This window comes from Pyrus communis, chromosome 4 (assembly GCF_963583255.1).
Source record: "Pyrus communis chromosome 4, drPyrComm1.1, whole genome shotgun sequence".
Taxonomy (NCBI): Eukaryota; Viridiplantae; Streptophyta; class Magnoliopsida; order Rosales; family Rosaceae; genus Pyrus; species Pyrus communis.
The window spans coordinates 184,453-204,668 of NC_084806.1; the positions used below are offsets into that span (position 1 = coordinate 184,453).

Genomic DNA, 20,216 nt, shown 5'->3' on the forward strand with positions numbered 1-20,216 from the left:
CCAAGTCATCTTGGCCGTTTGATTAAAATCCTGCGGTCTAATTGAATTTATTTCCTCCCCTCTTCTGAATTCGCTGGTTAATTTTCTTGGGACGAAAACGTGGCGTTTGTTGGTAAGGAAGTGGAGCAAGACGCAAGGAAGGAGACTTACTTTGTCGACCTGTACGTTGTAATCAAAATTTTGGACTATTTCTTTGGTTTTAGCAGCCAGCCATGGCATCTCCTTCCCTGCTCTTTTCGGGAGGAGACTTTCCTACACCCTGGAATGCTACTGTGATATTCAAACCAATGAAACAAAGTAATGTGTTAAATTCCCCACATAACATTGTACCATTGGTCCAATGGTATCCCAGAGTGCAAGGAACTCTCTCTCTCTCTCTCTCTCTCTCTCTCTCTCTATTGCCTTTAAATAGTCTGCCATATAAAGTTCCTATAAGAATAACAACATTCCATACATTGTGGCAATGTCAAAGATTGAATTCATTCGTTCGTTCGTTCGTTAATGTAGAAAATCGAACCTGCACTATAAATAAGAAAACATATACATACTCGTAACATACATATTGGAGTAACTAGCAGCTCAGCCCAGCCCTACAAATTAACTAAGCACCAAATCCCTTGCAACAGCAAAACCTTTGTCACAGTTTCCATGCAGCAACCCATTCCTCGCCGATAAAAAAGAAGGGGGTTTACCATAAACAACACAGCTAACCCAACACCAACAGAATAATTCTATTACTTAATTAATCCTCGAGCTGTTCCGCCTTCCCCACCACTTCTTTTTCACCCTGTCAGCACTGCCTCCCTCTTCATTTCCAATCTTATGCAAAATCACCTTTGTCTCCCTTAGTCTTGCCCCGTAATCCTTCTTCCAAGCCTCAAACATCTGCTTCAACCTTCTTAGCTCTCGGTCTGGATTCAGACTCGCTTCCACTTGACCAGACTTTACCTCCACCAAGAACTTGGCATCGTCGCCAAAAACTTGACTCCTCTGATCGAACTCTTCAGTTAACCGGCTTATGACGCTCAAACCTGCACTCATTGGTCTCACCCCATTGCTATCTTGGCCTCTATGGTTACTTCCTGTATCCCAACTGTACTCACGGTCATCACTTGCATTCACTGATGCATCAGAATTTCTCTCGGAATCATCAATGGCTAAGCTCTTCTTTGCAATTGAGAGGCTGGATTGTAGGGATCTCATTTGTTTCTGCCATACTTCTTCCATGGATTTCATTTTCTGCTCATATTCCGACCAACGGCTCTCATACTGTTGGAGACGTTGGTGGAGGATGTCATTCTCCTCTTCCTTCTCTCGCAGGCCAGCTTCAGCCTTAAGAACGCGGCGCTGTAATTCAGCAAGGAAAGATGCCTTTACCAGCACATCATCTGACTCGTTAGCCTGTTTGAGATTCTAACAGTTAATTATTCCAATAAACAAATGGTGGATTCCGTGCCATCAAACAGAAAATATAGTACGAATTGGTGATAGTGCTTGCACAAACAACACAAATTCTCAAACAACATTTATGGCACTCACACCACACAGCAGTAATTGAACCTGATGAAAGCTATTATGAGGCTCATTACCGGACAGCGTGCAAATAAAATCCATATAAGATGGGCAATACCAAAAATTTGAAAGATACAAACATTATAATGTAGGTGCAAAGGCCATAATGAGGTAATGAGAAGCTAGAATAGACAGAAGTGTATAGGACTACCTTCGTGCTTCCGGGCTTCAACAATCCTATACTTCCTGAGCATCTTCTGACCAACCAGCCACGAAGAACTGCAAAGATAGCTTAAACTTAGACAAAATTATCAAATATATAGATGTTGCGTAGTATGGACTGCTTAACCTTTAACATGTTGACAAAGTCTGCACAAGTTCAACAGGATTGAAGAACCAAGCTAATATACCTGATTGTATCACGATTGATGCATCATAAATGTTGTTGAATTTCTTCCTTGCAAACCTGCTTTTCACCTGCTTTTGTATGACAACAGCAGCTCTATGCCTCTCTAGTAATATTGAGTACTCCTTCCTGGTTTTCTGTCCCCTGATAACTGCATTAAGTAAATTACAATAAATACCCAAATGCTTCTTGACAAAATTTGATATAGTTCACCAAAATAAACAATGAGCAGGTTAATACATGACTGGAGAGTGGTGATTCCTCTCCTCAGCTCCTTGAGGTAACACCGAGCTTGGTGTCCTCTAAAGCAGCTTTGAACACGTAAAATACCATGGAGTGTACGGTTTCTGGTGTCCTCAAGCACCCCAATCTGCATCAAATTTCCACCACTTTGATCTCAGTAAAGATTAACATGTATGAAAGATGTTCCCAACAGCTGACACAACCAATGATTTTAGTCAGGATTTTAGATTGGTCAAATCTTGTATATAGATTTAAACACATCAAAATGTATAACAGTGGACAACATTGAAATATATGCATTAAAAGTGTTGGAACCTAGGCATGATGAAAGCATAGCCATACATTAGTCTTATCTCTACCCAGATGCACTAGTTTGACTGTCCCAAACAGGTAGCATAATCATTTTCCTTTCCTCAAACGCAATACATCAATTTACCTGTCCAGTTCGGAAAAATAACTTTGTATAGCCCACTTGATACATCTCTGGTAATATGTTGAACTGATGAAGAATAGCAACTGAAACACTAAGTGGATCCTGCGATGCAACATTCTCCAGCAGAAGAAAACCATATCTGATGCAAGGTTCAACAATGACAAAGCAAACAAAAATGATAAGATACTCGAGACAGGTATAAGGTATTTGAAAGACGAAACAGAAGTAAAGATATATTGTGTTGCCTTCTTGCAAACTTCTGGTGTGACATTCTGGTAGGAAAGCCAGATCTTGATATTCGAACCACTTCTAGAACTCCACAACATCTCAGCTGCTGCAGTACAAGTCCTTGCTCATATAGTCCAGGGGATTGAAGATTGTTGGGCTTGATACAACGTATGAAATGTGGAGTGGTGTTTTCTAGACGTTTCATCAATAGGAACAATTGACTCTAAATACCAACACAAATAAGTTAATTGAAAGAATACAGTTAGCAGATAGTTACTTCTGTATCTTATCACGATTATAATCTTTGTTAAATTCAAAGTCATGTTCTTAAAAACAGGAAAGCAGCATACCTTAAATTTTGTTGCAACACTCAGCTTCTGGGAGTCTACTCCACCACCTACTTTATACAAGGGACCAACTAAAGGCTTCTCAGGTCGATTAAGCATACTAGATGCAAATATCTGAGGAAGGTGGCATGAGCATGAGGAAAGAAGCTGAATAGAATCTAAATGCAGCAAGTCCCTGTTCTTTTCCAAAAATCCTGTTGTGTCATATGAAACCTGAGTGGAGGAGCAAGTCGAACAATCAACAGTCAGGCCAGCAAGAAAAAGTTAAAATAGAAAGCTTTTACTTTATTCTTTTTTCAGTACTATGAGATAATGCATAGAAGAATTGTTAGCACCCGAGCCTTGATTCGGAGTTAAAGGGGTGGGTTGGGCTTCGAAATGTACACTGACATTTTCTTTATACCAGTTGTGCTTTAATATAATCAGGAGAAATTATGAAGAAAAAAGATTAAAATATTATTGCACTCTAGCAATTAACGAGAACATAAAACAACGAAAATCAATTAATCAAAAGGAGTACCTCTCCTGCATAATGACTGACAGCAAACAATTTGCCTCGTTCTCCTTTGAAACAAGAATTAGAGCTCAGATGTTGCTTGAGCTTGTTGGCAAAGGTCAAATCAGTACCATTTGGGAAGGTGGACTCCTCATCTAACAGAGACAGTAATCCCAACGGTCTCTGCATTTATGTCACAAGAAGTTCAGGGACACACATACTGTAAATTTAGTTCTATCTACTAATTGGGAAAAGGGTCCCAAGCATCACTAACTTTATTGGTTATCATCATTAAACAAGAGACAACTGTAAACGGAAGGAAAGGGAAAAGGCTCAGTACCTTTTCGAAAAGACCAAGACAATCTTGGTTGTCTTCAAATTCAACTTTTGTCCAATCAATTCCGTCTTGGATATATTCCTGACAGGAATAGATAGTAGTCAATAAATTAAGCATGTGTTCTGCTCTAATTAACTCTTCATGTGATTAATTCAGTCCAAGCACAAATGTACCAATAAATTAGGAATCATTTAAGAATTTGGTTCACGCAGGGCAAGCATGATGTACTTATCATTGGTTTAATAACGTATCTTGGTTCCTTCACCTCCCTATATCTTGTTTGCTTTAAATTATTACTTGATGAACTAAAGTGGTAAATATAATTGTGACAGCATGGTTGCTTTTAAATAGGCACTGGCACTGCGAATTATGGTTTTCTAGTCTAATGAAATTCTGTGGAAGCAATAAATATCTAATTAGAACTCGATGAAACCCTGTGGAACAGAGGAAGCAAAGAATAAACGAGTCTCTATTAAATTCACAGTTAGAAAGATAAGAATGGGAAACTTACATCCTGCTCTAACTTGAATAAGTGACGATTGAAGTGTTGTTGCAATCTCTCATTTGCATAATTAATGCAGAACTGTTCAAAACTATTTCTCTACAGGGAAAAAAAAAAAGAACAAATGTTCAGTTAAAAAAAATATAATACACAAAAAGAGATCCAATTAAAGCATAAAGAAAACATACATCAAATGATTCAAAACCATAGATATCAAGAATGCTGATAGATCTGCCAGTACGCCGTTTTCCTACTGCAAGTGATTTGTTAATTTGTTCAACCAACCACTCAAACAAACATGCATAAATTGACTTTGACAAAGCATCTCTTGTGTCGATGGCCTGAAAAATGCAAAGACAGGATTTAAAGGGAGGACATGAAAATTATATCACTATGCTTAGTATGGTTTAGTCAACAATGAATGAAACCTGCCCAGTCGTTACGGAACCAAACACTAATCATCTGAATTCTTTTGTACAAGTGATCTGAGAGAGAGTCATTTTTCTTCCAAAAGTTTGCCTGAGCAGGTTGGAACATAATTTTAAAAAGAACTTGACAAGTCGATAACTATTGACGATAAATTAGCTCGGGATCTTTTTTATTTTCAGGGATCTGGTCCATGATCCAATTGGAAAATTAAATTACAATAGGTCAATCACAATAAATGTCATTTGAAGGACATATATAGAGGAATGTCGTGATTTAAGTTCTTCCTACTTCAGGGATTGACTCTCCAATCCTATGTTGTATGTATGATTTATACAACCTACAAGATAAGTATTAACTCTCTTTGAAAGATTTCTTACCTGTGATTGCGTTAGCTTCTGGACGATACTGTCATTACCAACTCTCATTTTTCGAGTCGATAAAGCAAGCTTAAGTTCATCCACACCACATCCAATCAATTTTGCGACATTGAACAGACCTGAAAATGAAACTTGAATCATTATTGACTTCATGAAACTCATTGAACCAATGAAAACCAAGACAAAATAAACTAGAGTCAGAAAAAAATACATCACAACCACAGCCATATTTATCTCTCACACCTCTCAAATAGTTTTCACATTGCACAAAAAAATAAAAATCCTCTCTTTCAAAAGGAATCACTAGAATACAACAAATCACAAAACTTCCAGGCAATCTGCCTTGAAAATCCTTTAAAATGTAAATAACAGCACAAAGCATTGATAGGGATATTGAAGCCATATATCAATGCTTCGTGATAACACCACAAGTATTACACTTAGCTAAGCCATATATTTTCTTTCATTCTATCCTCTCGAAGATTGTTACCTTCATCTTCTACAGGTTCAACATGATTTTCGTTATCAATCACACTAAATGAGATGTTTCCCAGCCACAAAACTGCAGCAAGCATTGCAAATACACTTTGTTGGTCTTCCTTGTTTATATGGACAACATCTAGAGCTTCCTGAAAATGGTAAGATCCATAGTGAGTTCACGTGCACATGATATTTCATAATGGTGAAATGGCGAAATAGATGTCTACACTACAAATAGGTATTTGTTGCATAAAATAGGAAATAGTACCTTCACCACACTGAATTCTTCAGCATCATTAACCCCAGTAATGGAATAACAATTGCTTTGCTTCAGATATTGATACTCATCTGCACTCTTCAAGTTCAGCATCTCTGTGACAGACAGCCAAAGAAACAATATATTGAATCACACACAAGCAAAACATACGTAGACGCCAATTAGCATTATGAGTTTGTGGGTTGAGGGGTCTTTGTGATTCTCATTTATATACAAAGCACGCATGAGAGTCATCAGCCATAAGTTTTTAGCTGAAGCTATAAGAAGAAGACATAATGGCCAATATGAGTTAATACAAAATTGCCTCTAATATAATATATTATACCGTTTAGCTGAAGCTATAAGAAGAAGACATAATGGCCAATATGAGTTAATACAAAATTGCCTCTAATATAATATATTATACCGTATCTTGTATAATGTTAAGTGATATATGAAGAAAATAGAAAAGGTAATCAGAATTATTAACCTCTAAGAGCAGGAGGAGCTCCAGCACAAAGCTGATAAAATATATGATAGGACCTTTCTCCTTCAGTGCATTGGACCACTCTAGACTGTTAAAAGTTTCAATTAGACAATGCACTTGTATGAAAAACTGAACAAGCTACAAACAAGGATCAGAGGAAGGAATGATTACCTTTTCAAGCAAAACTGTGTCATACAGGGGAAACAGACACAATAAAGAGTCAGTCTAGATATCGTTTTAAAAAAGAAACATATACGCAAATAGAATTCACTCCGGAACCTTAGCAGTATGACTGAACTTACAAGTTTGAATATTGGCAGCAGAAATTTTTCCAGTTTCACTGAAATGGATTTCAATCAATTTTCCCTGCAACATTTTTGCTGAGAGTTATCAGTATTGCTATGTGAAGGGTAATTAAATATACACCAAACATCTGTCTTCCCGCCTTTCCATCCTTGTCCCTTCTCCCTATCTCTCCTCCTCATCCCCCTCTCCCTGCCTCTCCTCCTCCCACTTCTCTCTCCCAGCTGCACCGGCCATGGCCATGGCGTGGAGGTTTTTCCTCATGGCATGGAGGTTTTTCCTCTGCACCATGGCCAGACTAGAAAGGGTTCGTTTTTCTTAATTTAATTTCTTTCTATTAATTAATAAAAGTAGAAAGAAATGAAACAAATAGAAAGAGCATTCATGTGAAAAACTGAGAGCTTACAAAGCGACTTGAGTTGTCATTTCTCAATGTTTTCGCATTACCAAAGGCTTCCAGTATAGGATTAGTTTTCAAAATTTCATGCTCTATTCCACTTCCACCTCCAAGTGTAGCCAGATATTGCATTGCTATCTTTGCAGTTTCAGTTTTTCCTGCTCCACTTTCCCCACTGTATGGACATGAAAAATAGATGATTGGATGTCAAAGAGGCCAATTCTATACATAATTTCTATACATATCATATATGGAGATAAAGAATTCATTAGGGATGCCGCAATAACATCAGATATCTCAGGTGCTACATCATGAATGTTAAAAATGATATTACTTAAGGGAATAAGAGTTGATTTCCTAACAAAAGGTTCTTTTATACTCCTTAAGCAAGATGAGGAAAGCTGTATTTTAGACAATTTATGATTCTGTCAACAATAAAAGGCCGTGCTTGAACCATCTGATTCATTTGACAATTTTATTCTTCTTACTGCCTTATTTGTTTGTGTTATTTTGTATGTTTGTTCGAGTGATTTCATTAATATGTCTTTTCTTATGATGTCCTTAACTGTGGTGCAGCTAGCATGTAGTTTGGATCAAATTCACTCATTTAAAATACAATGTTAAATGGAACAATTGAATACAGAAATGAAAATGTCACACTTTACTAACCTTATGATTATAGACTGATTTACTTCATCTAAAAGAAAAATAAGAGAAGGTTAGAATCTACAAGTTAATGACACTAAGCAAATGTGTTTTGAACTGCTGAAAATTCCATCATATAAATTGTGAAATAGTAAATCCACCTCGAACCATTTCCCGAATGGCTGTGTCTGCAATGGCATACACATGTGGATTTTCAACGGCTTTACGTTTGTATGCTTCAATGTATTCATTCCCATATAAAGAAACTCTCTTAAAGGGATTGACAGCAACCAACACTGGTCCTGCTTTTGTCTGAAATAGACAAGTATACCCACAAAAGCATTTATTAAAAGAAGGAAAACTCGGAAGTAGATTTCAAAGTAGAAATACCATATAAACACTTACATAAATCATATCTTGATTGTATCTATACTGAAGATTGTACAACACTGATGGCTCATTTAGGTAACTAAGTTGCATGAGATCATCCACACCATCAAGGATATCTGGATTAGCTGAAACCAAATCTTCAGTTTTTACTGTTACAACCTACACGTGAATAAGAAAACTTTAAATTAACTCAAAAATCAAACTAGTATCACATCGTACTTCCATAGTTTTCAAAAGGTGTCTTACTTTATCGTTAGGGAGTGATATAACAGATTGAACGCCTGAGGTCGACAATATTCTCCCCAGTTCCCAATTCCCATTTGGCAGTTGGAACCAAGATTGAAGCTTCTGAAACAAAAATTGTAATAAGCTATCAAAATCAACTCAAACCATTACCAAATAATTACAGCTAATTTTTCATAATCCCATGGCCTTATATGCTGTCAACAGATTCAGAATAGAATTACATATGCTTTCATGGACATACAGAAATAATGAATATGAATTACAATACAAATGGGATACTAGTTTGTTCTACACCTTCAGGCACACACCATAAATTCCTATATACATACAGACATTCAAATATGCAACTAAAGGACATAGGTATAATAATACAGCACATATGCATTTACATGATTGTGTGTATGCATAGATGATTATATGAATATCCATAAGAAAGTATATGCAAACTAACAAAAGAAAAAGGGCAAATAAGAACCCTGATTTTGCAGCATATGAGCAAGAAGGTGAAGATTCTTTTTCTTTCATTCTACCAAAAAGCAAATTTAGCTCGAATTTCAAGTGCATGATTAAATACCTTCTTCACAGCATAAGGATTGGCGTCACCCCACCTACTTTCCCTATGGGATGAAGATATTGAAGGCATAAATGGAGCAACATAATCCAAGTCTTCATCACCCCTTAAGGGCCTGTCTTCGATGGAGATTGTGTTCCTGCCATATGGTGAATCGTCTACCTGTTCCAAGTCGCCAAAAGGCCTGCTACTCCCTTCAACCCCCTCAAAACCACCATTTTCTGGAATACTCGAGGAGATGACATTGCTATTTCCCAATTTCCCATCATTGGATTTTCCAAATCGATCAGAAGCTGGTAGACCTGAGAACCTAAAATCTCCGGGCAATGATTTGATTGACTGGAAGGAAGGTGGGGCCCTGGTTTTCTGCAACATTTCCTCTATAGAGTTTCTGCAACCTTCAAGATTGAAAACCAAATAATACTGAGATCAAGAGGCTTACTTTTTCAACAAAGAAAATAGGCATATCGAACTTTAGCAAGGTCCCACGGGATGACTTATCCAACGATCTCAATGGAGGGGACCATAATCCAAGATACAGACTACACTACTTTTCTCTTATCAGCCACCAATCGCATGTCCAACGCCAAATGATGTTTGGTAGGATCCTCAAAGAAACTCAAACTGATAATGGTACCAAATATCCAGAAAATTAATCTAAGCAGAGTTTATCTGAAGAACCCTAATACAATCTCATCTTTCAACACTTTGTAAATAAATAACTGAATATTGGAGCAATGCCTTTTAGGAAATAACAGATCTTTTCTTCCATGCACCGTTTGGTTGCTGAGAAATTGAATAAAATAACAAAGTATGGTCGAGTCGCAACAAATCGTTTTGACTTAGTCAACTCAATGAATTCAAGCCTTCAAATAATAACACAAAGAAGCAAAATTTTAACATACAGGAAACTCAGATTACCCTTTTGTTTACTTCATTCATCTACTAGGAAAGTAACCACCAAATTCAAGTTTAAAACACACAGAATTACTCAAACTCGAACTGATCCACTTACCTCGCCGAAAAAGTGAACCCACTTGGGAATTCGACCGAAACCCTCCGATCAATCGTCGAATACCCTAAAAATGTGGTCAGAGACTCAGAGCTCAGCCAAAAGTTCAAGGCAAAAAGCCTAATAATTTGAGAGAATGTGAGGAGGAAGATAGATTCCTTTCAGGAAAACCCTAATAATTTGAGGGGGCAAACTGTTGAATGCGAGGCGACATTATGTGTTTGGATTGTGAGAAAGTGAGAAGAGAAAAAGGAGAGACAATGCAAAGGCTTGTGGAGACTGGAGAGGAAGCAGCTTTTTTGGCTCGTTTTTCACTGCTCCACATGAATCCCTGATAAAAGAAAAATCGGAATTTTTAAAATTTGAATTTTAAATGGTATTAAAATTTTATTTTTATGGTGTTTAAATTTCGGGGGTTTGGCACCAACCAAATTTAAAAACCATGATTTTAACGGTTCGGGCACTTGGAGGTGAATTGACGGTGTTAGCCCTTTCATTTGCTACAATGGCGACGAAATCCAAAACTGAAGATTCCACAATTTGTTTGCCATTAGAGGGTTCTTTTTGTTCAAACCAAGGTCTACAAACGGAGCGCGAATTGCTGTTTAAAGGGAAAGAAAAAAAAGAAAGAAAAAAAAGGAGAGAACAGTAGAAAGAAAATGTCATTGTCATGGAATGGATGGGATCGTTGGTGAGTTGAGAGGGCAATCTGGTTGTTGGAACGAGTAAAGAGTTTTTATTATTAATGTATTGATTAGCTTTATCTTTAAAGTAATGGATTGACATACGTAATTTTAAGAGGAGAGAGAAAATAAATTATGAATTTTCCAATATGCACAAAAAAATAAGTAATGCTACACCTATCATGTTCTTGTACTATTATTTATATCATTATTTAAATAGAAGTAGGATCCGTTAATATGTGTAGATTATATTTAAAATATATATATAGTTTGGGCTTTGGGGGTGTGCTTTTCAAGATGTAAATAGTCCCTTCAAACCAACTAGATTACTAATTGGGTAAGGAATAGGGATTAGAGGGCGAAAAGACAACGAGAGCTAATGTTAACGTGAGAGCGAAAGCATGTGATTAGGAAACATCAACACAGAGAAACACATTTTTGTTCTAAATTTGAAAAGGAGAAACAGTCGATACTCGACAAGCAAAAATTACCATTAGATTAGATTAAGATTAGAATCATTACACAGATCCTCACCTTACTGTCCCCCCTCTTCGATATTGACTAGCCACACAATCCACTTTCTTCAAGTCTTTCTTTTCTTTATTTTAAACATTTTACTCAACTAATTAAGATTTCCACTAAAACTATGGTTTAGCAAGGAGGAAAGTATAGGAGTGTTGGAGAATGATGATGCGATATAGATGATCAGAAAATACAAAAAATCTTATACGTTTTTAAAATAGTTTTAAAAGTGAAAATAATTTAAAATAGCTTATTTTTTTATTATTTCTTGTACATTCTTTTTATAAGTTTCTCACATTATTATTCCTCCACTCTTTATCCATCATTTCTTTTATGTAATTTTTCTTTATCACTACACTGAAAAGTAAAATTTAAAAACAAACTGGTTCTCATACAAGGTAATCAAATGAGAGCATGAAACGAAAATTACCATAAGGATTGTGTAGGAACTTCAAAGTTAAAAATATAAAATGATAATGTTGGTAGCCAATAATATACATTTGTTTTTTCAAAGCGACCCAACTGCATCCTTAATTCTTCTAAATTAACAGGAATTATACATGTTAAGTGGTCCAGCCACATTTTTGCTGTGGCTTTTGATGATGAGAAAATAATGGAGTTGGACGTACCATCTATATATATATATATATAGTCTGTGTCAAATATTGGTGTTTCTAATATATTTAATTTCACCTATAAAGTAATTAAAAGAGTAATGAGAATTTGGTTTCATTAAATCTTTGGGCTATCTTGGTGAAAACTGTAGTGTAGTTTCTTGTCTTGGTGAAATTTACCAACATATACAGCACTTCACTTGCATTGCGAAGTTAAGATTAAACCCAAATTATTCGTAAAGCTCCAATGTTTTTTTCTCTGTCAAAAAATAAAATAATGATCAAATCCAAATTACACTTTATCTTTACTTTTGATATCATATGATATAGGTTGTAATGAGCTTATAATTTACAAAGCACATATAATATATAACGTGCGCGAATATAAAATGTATAAGTACCTACGTTGTTATATATATATATATATATATATATGCAATCAGCAGCTAACTTGAGCTGAACTTAATGCGAAAAGATAGAATTTTGGTGCATGATTAATCAACAAATTTGTTTGTTTAATTCTGCCATAAGAAAATATGTGAGATTGTTGGATGTTAATATCATAGATCCATCTGATGAAGCACGAACACGTACCAACCAAATACGAATAATTAGGTTTGGTTTGGGTGTAATGTAAATTGTCCCAATACCCAGCAGCGTATCATTAATTTCATCTGGGAAGGGGGAAGGCCGAGTCAAGTAGTAGAAAGAAATTAATGGTTACAAATTTGTACAAGAAGCTCCTCTCTAATTAATTAAATTCGGTCATCTAATGAGACGAAGATGCTCATGACAAAAAATTTCAGGCATGCATTCCTAATTTGATTCGGTACGTACGTTCGGTATATATACTCACCCGTACGTGGTTACGTCTAGGTCTAAAAAACCCATGCATGCATGCACATTATATATATATATATATATATTGTGAAATTTTATTTCAGCTTTTCTCCATTACTACTCATCTAAAATTAAGGAATTAGCCTAACCTTGTTGTGGAAAGGGATACTCTCTTAATCATTTCCTCCTAATTCATCAAATCAGGAAATCTGTGTCATTGAAATTTGATCCAATGACTGAAATTATTATAACTTTTAACTCTTTCTTAATTTTAATTTAAATATTTATTAGGAGATGGGTCAATCGAGGTGTGCGTGTGCAACAGGAGAGATTGGGCGCAGCAAAAAAGAATTGAAAAGGTTGTTTCCCACTACTTGCGTATATATATGGATCGATCATGGTCCACTCCATCTCCATGGACACAAACAAACTCATACGAAAAAAGGAAGGAAAAGGGAGGGAGTCAATGCTCATACAGAAAAGCAAATAACTTGTCGTTAGATTATTATATATATAACTTATAACATTCTCATGAACATCGATCATCTTCTTAATCAAGTCCAGACTCGGAGGTGTAATATTATATGTTTTACAATTATATATTAAAACACAAGGCTGTATATTGATGAAACCAATTTGTGTGGCCTGTCATTGCCAATTTGCCATGCCATGTTGCTTAATTATATATACTGCCTTCCATCAGCTTAAGACTCAAAGCGGGGATCTAAGAAGTTCTCTTAATGGTAGGGAACTGAGGTTTTGAAAATACTCGTCCAAAACGTCAAGTAGGAATTTAATGAATTATAATTACACATGAAACCAAAATGAAGCATACATAATTATTTGCACGGTCTGCCCGGGCAGGCCTGCCATGTTATTATGTTTGCTAAAGGTGGATTGATGTCGAGTGGAAGTGGTTATCCTCTCCTAAGTCCTAAGTCACAAGTGAATTGACAACTACGGAAAGTCATCGTGCACTTCTTTTCTATCAGTTGGATGAAGCTAGGAAGGTAGCTAGCAAATAGCAGTAGGATTGAGATTATTCATGCATTCCCCTTAAGTAGTGGATAGGCCCTGAACCTGTGGGGACCAAAAGTCGTGTGTTGGTGTAGCCTAGGAATAAGAAGAAGAATACGTAAAGATATATGTTCTGTGTTCATAGGACGAGGAAGAAGAAGGAGAAGATTGGAATGCCGATTGATGGAGTGTCCACAACAATTGACAGGTACCCGCATCATCCATCCATCCATCCATCTTCAGAGTTTACACAATAATACATGTGGTCGTTTGTACTTCTCAATTAACTTCCCAACTGATAGCCACATGATCGATATGTATATAGCAGAAGCAGATAGAAAGCGAATGGATCGATCCATCATCCAAATGAGAAAAACAAACAAACAAACAAATAAATAAATAAAGATGGCGGGTCGGGTTGGGTCGGGTCGGGTGGGGCGGGACTGTCAGCCTGGCATATCATTATCACATGCCCTTCCATAATTAAAGAAGCTAGCTTGAGCTCGACTCGACTTATAACCATAAATAATACCAAATAAAGGTGAAGAGTGGATGCCTTTTTCCGTGTTGAGAACGACCATCAATTATGAATTATGAATTATGAATTATGAAAAGAGACTTGTTAAAAAGTTTTCTTTCCACCTTCCATACACATTTCCGAAGCCTCAGGAACGCGCACCTTTGCTTTGCAAGACAAGTTGCACACGCCACCAAAGTAATTATTAGTTAATTATTAGTTAATTTAGAGAGAAATTGGCAATCAAAGTAAGGTTTCTTATGGGTAAAGGTTTTAGGAAACTTTAACGAAAAACTCCTGATATCATTCACTTTTTGTTTTAATTTTAAGAAACCACATTTTTACACTAAGAAGTCAATCCTGGTACTATTCACTTTACCCTTTATTTTGTCCTTATTGTTAAAACTTAAAGTTTTCAAACCATTTTCATTAGTTTTCCTAAGGTTTTAGAGTTAAATCCCCCGTTTATTTGGCAAGAGGTTGGAGCATTACAACACTCACTGCTTTGGTTTGGTGGGCTCATCTCATTACTCATAAGAGAGGGAGGGGAAGACAGACCATCACAATACAGAGTGCGCACAGCCAATGAAAGTATTGCAATTTCATAATTTAACTATAACAATAGCAATCTATAATCTACATCAAAACCCTATAAACAAAATAATTACTCCAAACAGAGGTTACCTCTACTATAACCATATGTGTGTCCGCCCCGGTAAATCTATCTTTAGATAGAAAGAAAATCTAATTCCGTTTATGTCATTTGGCAACAAGAGAATAAGATGAACATTTATTAGTTAATAAAACAGCGTCTCTGCTCTCAACATCTCCATCAATACAACAGGTGCCCGTCTCCAAAGGCAAGTACACTTCTCCACTCAATTCACCATCACGTGATCAAATCCTCCCCCACCCTGCAGTGCAGGAATCCGGCTCACTCCAACATTTTGCAGCAGTTGTTGCAGCCACCTCCTAGTAGTTGGATCTTCCTGTATGCATAATACAATCAACAAAATGAAATCAGCAAAACAGACAGAGGCTAAATTAACAAAACCGCCTACCTAGTTTGAAACCATAAATTCATGGGCCAGCGGGCGGCGAAATCCTCAAACAGGACACTATTACTAATAAAGCTCATGCTAAGGATTATGTATCCCAGAACTATTGCCCCTATCCAAAAAAATATTTTTGGTGGAAACAACACGAATCCAAAAGCAGATATACTTACACAAAGGAAATTGTTAAAGCTAGCCTCTCGTAACACATCTGGAAGGCAACTTCTTAAAGCATCACAAGCCCTGCACAATAAAAGACCAAAGAACAAGTTTAGAGTACTAATGAAAATATGAACCCAACCCAATGAAAGAGAAAAAGCCAAGGCTGTGGAGAAGAATCAAATGATTGCATCAAAGATAGCATAATCCAACCTTGGATTATCTGACAATCGAAGATAGCAACGAATGATGTGTTTCAAAAGGCGTGATGAGGGTTGATCAGCCAGTGCTGTAACCATGGTCCCCAAAACTCGACCTACGGCAAAAAACCGTTCTGCTGTAGTACAAATATAGTCCAAGCCCATATCATCCAACAAAATCTTCTGAACTATAAATGTGGCTACCTGCCATAACAAGACCCCTTGTCAGATAACTAAGAACTTTTAAACCATCCCCGTGCATCAGAGAGAGGGGCCTTCTAAAAAGGAAAATGACATCCTTTAAGAATATGGTTCTTCTGCAAAAAAATTAGATATCAGATAGAAAGCATTCCAAACAGAAATTTAATCAAATAATCAGGACACTCAACTGTTTTTGAGAGTTCACTGCCCAATTCCATAGTGCGAAGGCACAGTGGAATTATTTCTGTTGACAGAAGGAAACTAATAACTTCAGTATCATCAACCTGGCAAAAGGGAAGAAATGAAACAAAAATAACAATATAAAACTATTAATGTCATAAGGAGGGATGGAGAATGTGGTTGTAACAGTAATATGACAGGGAATCAGCTATTCCCTTGTGTTAATTAAAAATTCATCAGAGCACTCAAATTTATAACATCAATAAATAAAATGGTCAAGAGAAGTTATCCGATAAAAAGTACCTTCACCAGGGCACCAATGACTCCTAAACTCGTAAGCCTTAAGTACTCAAATGGTCTTGCCTTGCTTGATGTATTGAGAAAAGGATACAGATATAAAGGTATATGAGCTGCAATAGAAAAGTTCAATAGGAAGAATAACTTAGAGGTGAATAAGTTAATGCAAGTATTAGCATCTGCATTAAGCTGCCAGCCATAAATATTCCTTTTCATAAGCAATACGCACAAGGAGAGTTACACAAAAAAGCGCATGACAAACATAACAACTTATCATGAAATGCACACTTAAGCAACAAAGAAAAAGGGGAAGACATTAATTTCTAACATAAATCAGAAAAAAAGACAATGAAATGCCAGTGGATGGACTTGACACCTCCCTTTATATCATGGGGCTTGGTCAGTGATTAAGTACCTAATACCATGTCAAGCAACCAACACCTATGCAACCATATACTTTGTTTGTAAGGTATGCATACCAAGCAAAGAAGAACATGCTCAGAGGGTACAAACACTTATAACAAGGCTATAAGAGAAAACAAGGGAGGTGACGTTCAACCTGAAATCAAGGCATCAAAGTGATTGCAACCAGAACTTCAAATTTTAAACAAAGATATATGTACCATATTATATCTAGGTTAAAATTATCTTAATCAGTGTTATGCTGTCATACACTGCATATCCATATCCGTGCTTCATGAGAATAAATCAAACTTTTTAATACACTGATGTTTCTAAGTAGACATGAACTTCTTTGGGGAAAAAAAAAATCTTCTAAGAACATAAGAATTAAAAACTTCCATTTTTTTAGCTTGCAAAAACATTATAATGAAGATGTTGTAGAGAAAATAACAGTTACTGAGGAACAACATTCTTAAGCAAAACAATATAAGCTATATAGCATCATATTGAACGGGTAGGATAACTTTACTTTACATACTATAAAAATAAAAGAACAAATTACCATTGAGGAACAACATTCTTGTATCTGGGTGGGAAGCTACGCACTGCAAGAAAATATAAAGCATAGCAAAACATTATCAGAATCGAGTCACCGAGGAAAACATAATTGATCTTTGAATCTAAGCAATATCCATGGTAAAGAAAATAAAACTATTTGCATAATCATCATATCCAAATTTCAAAAGATAAACACGACTTCTCCGATTTTGATTGACATAAATGCGGGCCCTTTTTTTTATCGTAAACATGGGCCTTCTAAACAGAATTCAAATACTCAAGCTTAAAACTCAGTCCCCAAGTTAGTTAAAAAAGAAACCGTAAAAGAGAAGTCAAAATGTGCTTCTCATATGGATGATTTACAAAATCATAAGTATAAAAAAAAAAAAAAAATAACATAAGTATACAGCTAGTAATATAACATAAAATTGATACTTGAAACAGGAAAGCATGTGACCTGAAGAAGAGCAAGAGCATTGCAAACTCGATTGGATTGTGCCGGAGTCAGATTTGGTGGTGATAGAACAGGGTATATTGAAACTATCTCCTGCAAATATAAAAGAAACCGACATCAGAGAATAGTCCCAATAAGCATCCATAAAAAATGAAATGTCAAAAAACCTTAACATATGAAAATCACACTCCTAAATTTAATCTAACAGTTGTGCTAAGGCCTAAGTGGGTAAAGCAAAGTAGCAAAAAGTCATCAATGAGTGAAAAACTGTTAAGGAACTTCCTTCAATGAACTTAGTTGAAAAAAATGAGATGGACAATGTATGATAACCATGCATCATGTACTATCCCAAGCTACCCACTTAAACAACGTACCTGTAAAAGTGCAGCAATAGTACCAAAAGAATTCCACAATACAGGAGCCAAATCTTGAAATAATTCTCTCGTCTAAAAGTAAAAACAGAAGGAAACACAAGTACCTGGATGAGTGCAGCAATAGTACCAAAAGAATTCCACACGAAAGGAGCCAAATCTTGAAATAATTCCTTGTTCTAAAAAATGAAACCAAAGGCACACAGAGTTTATATAGAAGCATATCAGTGTTGTAATATACATTGCATAACCACCTATAGGAAAAGTCACAGGCACAAATAATTAACTATAAAATCTGCTGTAAAAGAAACCTACGCAAGCTTCCCTGTGATCATAAACATATAACATGTATTTGTTGAAAACATATAGTGTATCTATCAAGATGCTCCAAGTAGCTTACGGGTCCTATGTAATAAAGAAGAGGGTAAAATTTTGAATGCCCACTTATACTGATGCAATAGTCACGCTTCCGAATCAAGTTTCTCGCTACAGGAAACAAATGCACTTTTCTTCCTCTTGTTAGTTATAAAAATGAGACAAGTAAATAAGGAAACGACATAAATAACAGTCAATTACATCCAAAATTACAAGCCTCCGACTCGGTGCTTCACTCTTGATATAGGAAGTGACAATGAAAACTTGCAAAAGTTACCTTTGAAAGTTCAAGAAGCGCGTTTTCTCGAAGATCAGGATTACTCAAGTCAAGCACCAAGCGCTCTGCTGATGCCATTTTACGATCTTTGTTTGCTTGAGCTCCAGCAATGCTTGGTGCTGAAACGCTTGGACCTCCGAATGGAACATTTAATGAAAGTGACTGGGGCCGGTTTGCCATTAATTGCAACACCCTAAATTCTCACCACTCGGGTATTGAGACAGATTTTATTATCAGGTAGGGTTGCCAGACTGCACCTTGACGTACTTAATTCAACTGATTATTCAAAAGAGAGAGTAAGTAAGGAAGCAAAAGGCCGTAAACAGAAACCATTAGCGAGAGGGAGAGCATGAGAACTTTATACGGTTACCAAATATTCAAATAACATTACTTATAAAGTGCCTATTACCAAAACAGGCACTGTGTATAAATTGCAAGAGTGTCAGAGATGAAGTGCCAAAATTGCGATGTTTGGCAGTCCCAGAAAAACAAAACCTATTGTGAATTGAGTAACTGATGCAAAATCTGTTCTCGTTGGTAAATCTTTTATATACAAATAACAGTTTATTTTTTGATATTTTGACATTAAGAAGACAAGAAACGGAACTCTCCGCGCAAAGAAGAGGGAGAAAAAGGTTGCAAATTTATTTCAGATAGATGTTTAAGCAATTGAATATCAAGTTATCAAGCAAACCTAATTCAAGTGGGAGATTTGAATTCTTTAACATCCTGGGTTCGTAAATCACCCCAAATCGCTCAGGAACAGAAAGGCGGAGGGGGAAATAGAGCATGCATCAAGAACACTAATTAAATTGCTGCCACAATTCCATGAAATGAAGAGAAAAATACGCCACCCGATTAACATTTACAGCATAACCACCTAGTTTATAAAATCAATTACGCATCACTGGTTTGAATTGAACATGAACAGATGCTTACGATTAGAGTAATGCAACTCAAGATACAAAAAAACAGATGAAATCCGTCATCAACCCTTCCGAACAACTAAATATATAGATTCACTGTCGACGTCAAAACATGAATTTAATAATTAAAGATAAAATTAAGAGATGGAGGGAGGAGGAGGAGATGGTTTGGTGGCCGGTGCCTCACCTAAAGAAGAAGCCTGTGGCGGACAATGGAATGGAGACGTTGCTGATCTTTCTCTCTCTGTCTCTATGTTCTCTGTCACTCAATTTGGGCTTCGGTTTGGGATTGGGCCATGTGTGTTGAGAGTGCTCAACTTTTAAACTTACCAAAAGGTGCCTTGAGTTAGCCCACAGTGGTTTATTGTGCCCTTTTCGGTTGTTGTTTAACTAGGGGATTCGTCACTTAGTATTATAGTTTAGTGATATTCTTCTTCATTTGTAACTTGTAAGTGAGAGATCTTAAATTCA

General features: G+C 36.3%; 2 protein-coding genes across 4 annotated transcripts; both read right to left on the reverse strand.

Moving 5' to 3' along the window:
- Positions 1 to 432: 432 nt before the first annotated feature.
- On the reverse strand, positions 433 to 9,479 carry LOC137730980 (myosin-1-like). The gene is given in 22 exon segments (XM_068470008.1): positions 433 to 1,401; positions 1,724 to 1,791; positions 1,923 to 2,069; positions 2,159 to 2,288; positions 2,598 to 2,733; positions 2,840 to 3,045; positions 3,173 to 3,382; positions 3,690 to 3,848; positions 4,006 to 4,083; positions 4,514 to 4,603; positions 4,693 to 4,845; positions 5,311 to 5,429; positions 5,801 to 5,939; positions 6,059 to 6,162; positions 6,537 to 6,662; positions 6,836 to 6,899; positions 7,243 to 7,408; positions 7,903 to 7,930; positions 8,040 to 8,190; positions 8,284 to 8,427; positions 8,515 to 8,616; positions 9,089 to 9,479. Coding segments are annotated over 22 exon segments (3,555 nt in total). The 5' UTR covers positions 9,461 to 9,479; the 3' UTR covers positions 433 to 738.
- Positions 9,480 to 14,871: 5,392 nt separating this feature from the next.
- LOC137730823 (uncharacterized) lies at positions 14,872 to 20,024 on the reverse strand. 3 transcript variants are annotated; one of them, XM_068469806.1, is made up of 10 exons: positions 19,933 to 20,024; positions 18,820 to 19,095; positions 18,275 to 18,346; positions 17,800 to 17,889; positions 17,347 to 17,389; positions 16,389 to 16,495; positions 16,094 to 16,189; positions 15,718 to 15,908; positions 15,519 to 15,588; positions 14,872 to 15,279 (listed from the first exon to the last, which is right to left on the reverse strand). In XM_068469806.1, exons 2-10 carry the CDS (start codon positions 18,997 to 18,999, stop codon positions 15,169 to 15,171), a joined length of 960 nt encoding a protein of 319 aa, XP_068325907.1. In that variant the 5' UTR covers positions 19,000 to 19,095; positions 19,933 to 20,024; the 3' UTR covers positions 14,872 to 15,168. The 3 variants fall into 3 exon arrangements, with proteins under 3 accessions (XP_068325907.1, XP_068325908.1, XP_068325909.1); XM_068469807.1 differs by lacking the exon at positions 19,933 to 20,024 and adding an exon at positions 19,759 to 19,912; XM_068469808.1 differs by lacking the exon at positions 19,933 to 20,024 and adding an exon at positions 19,514 to 19,721.
- Positions 20,025 to 20,216: the final 192 nt, after the last annotated feature.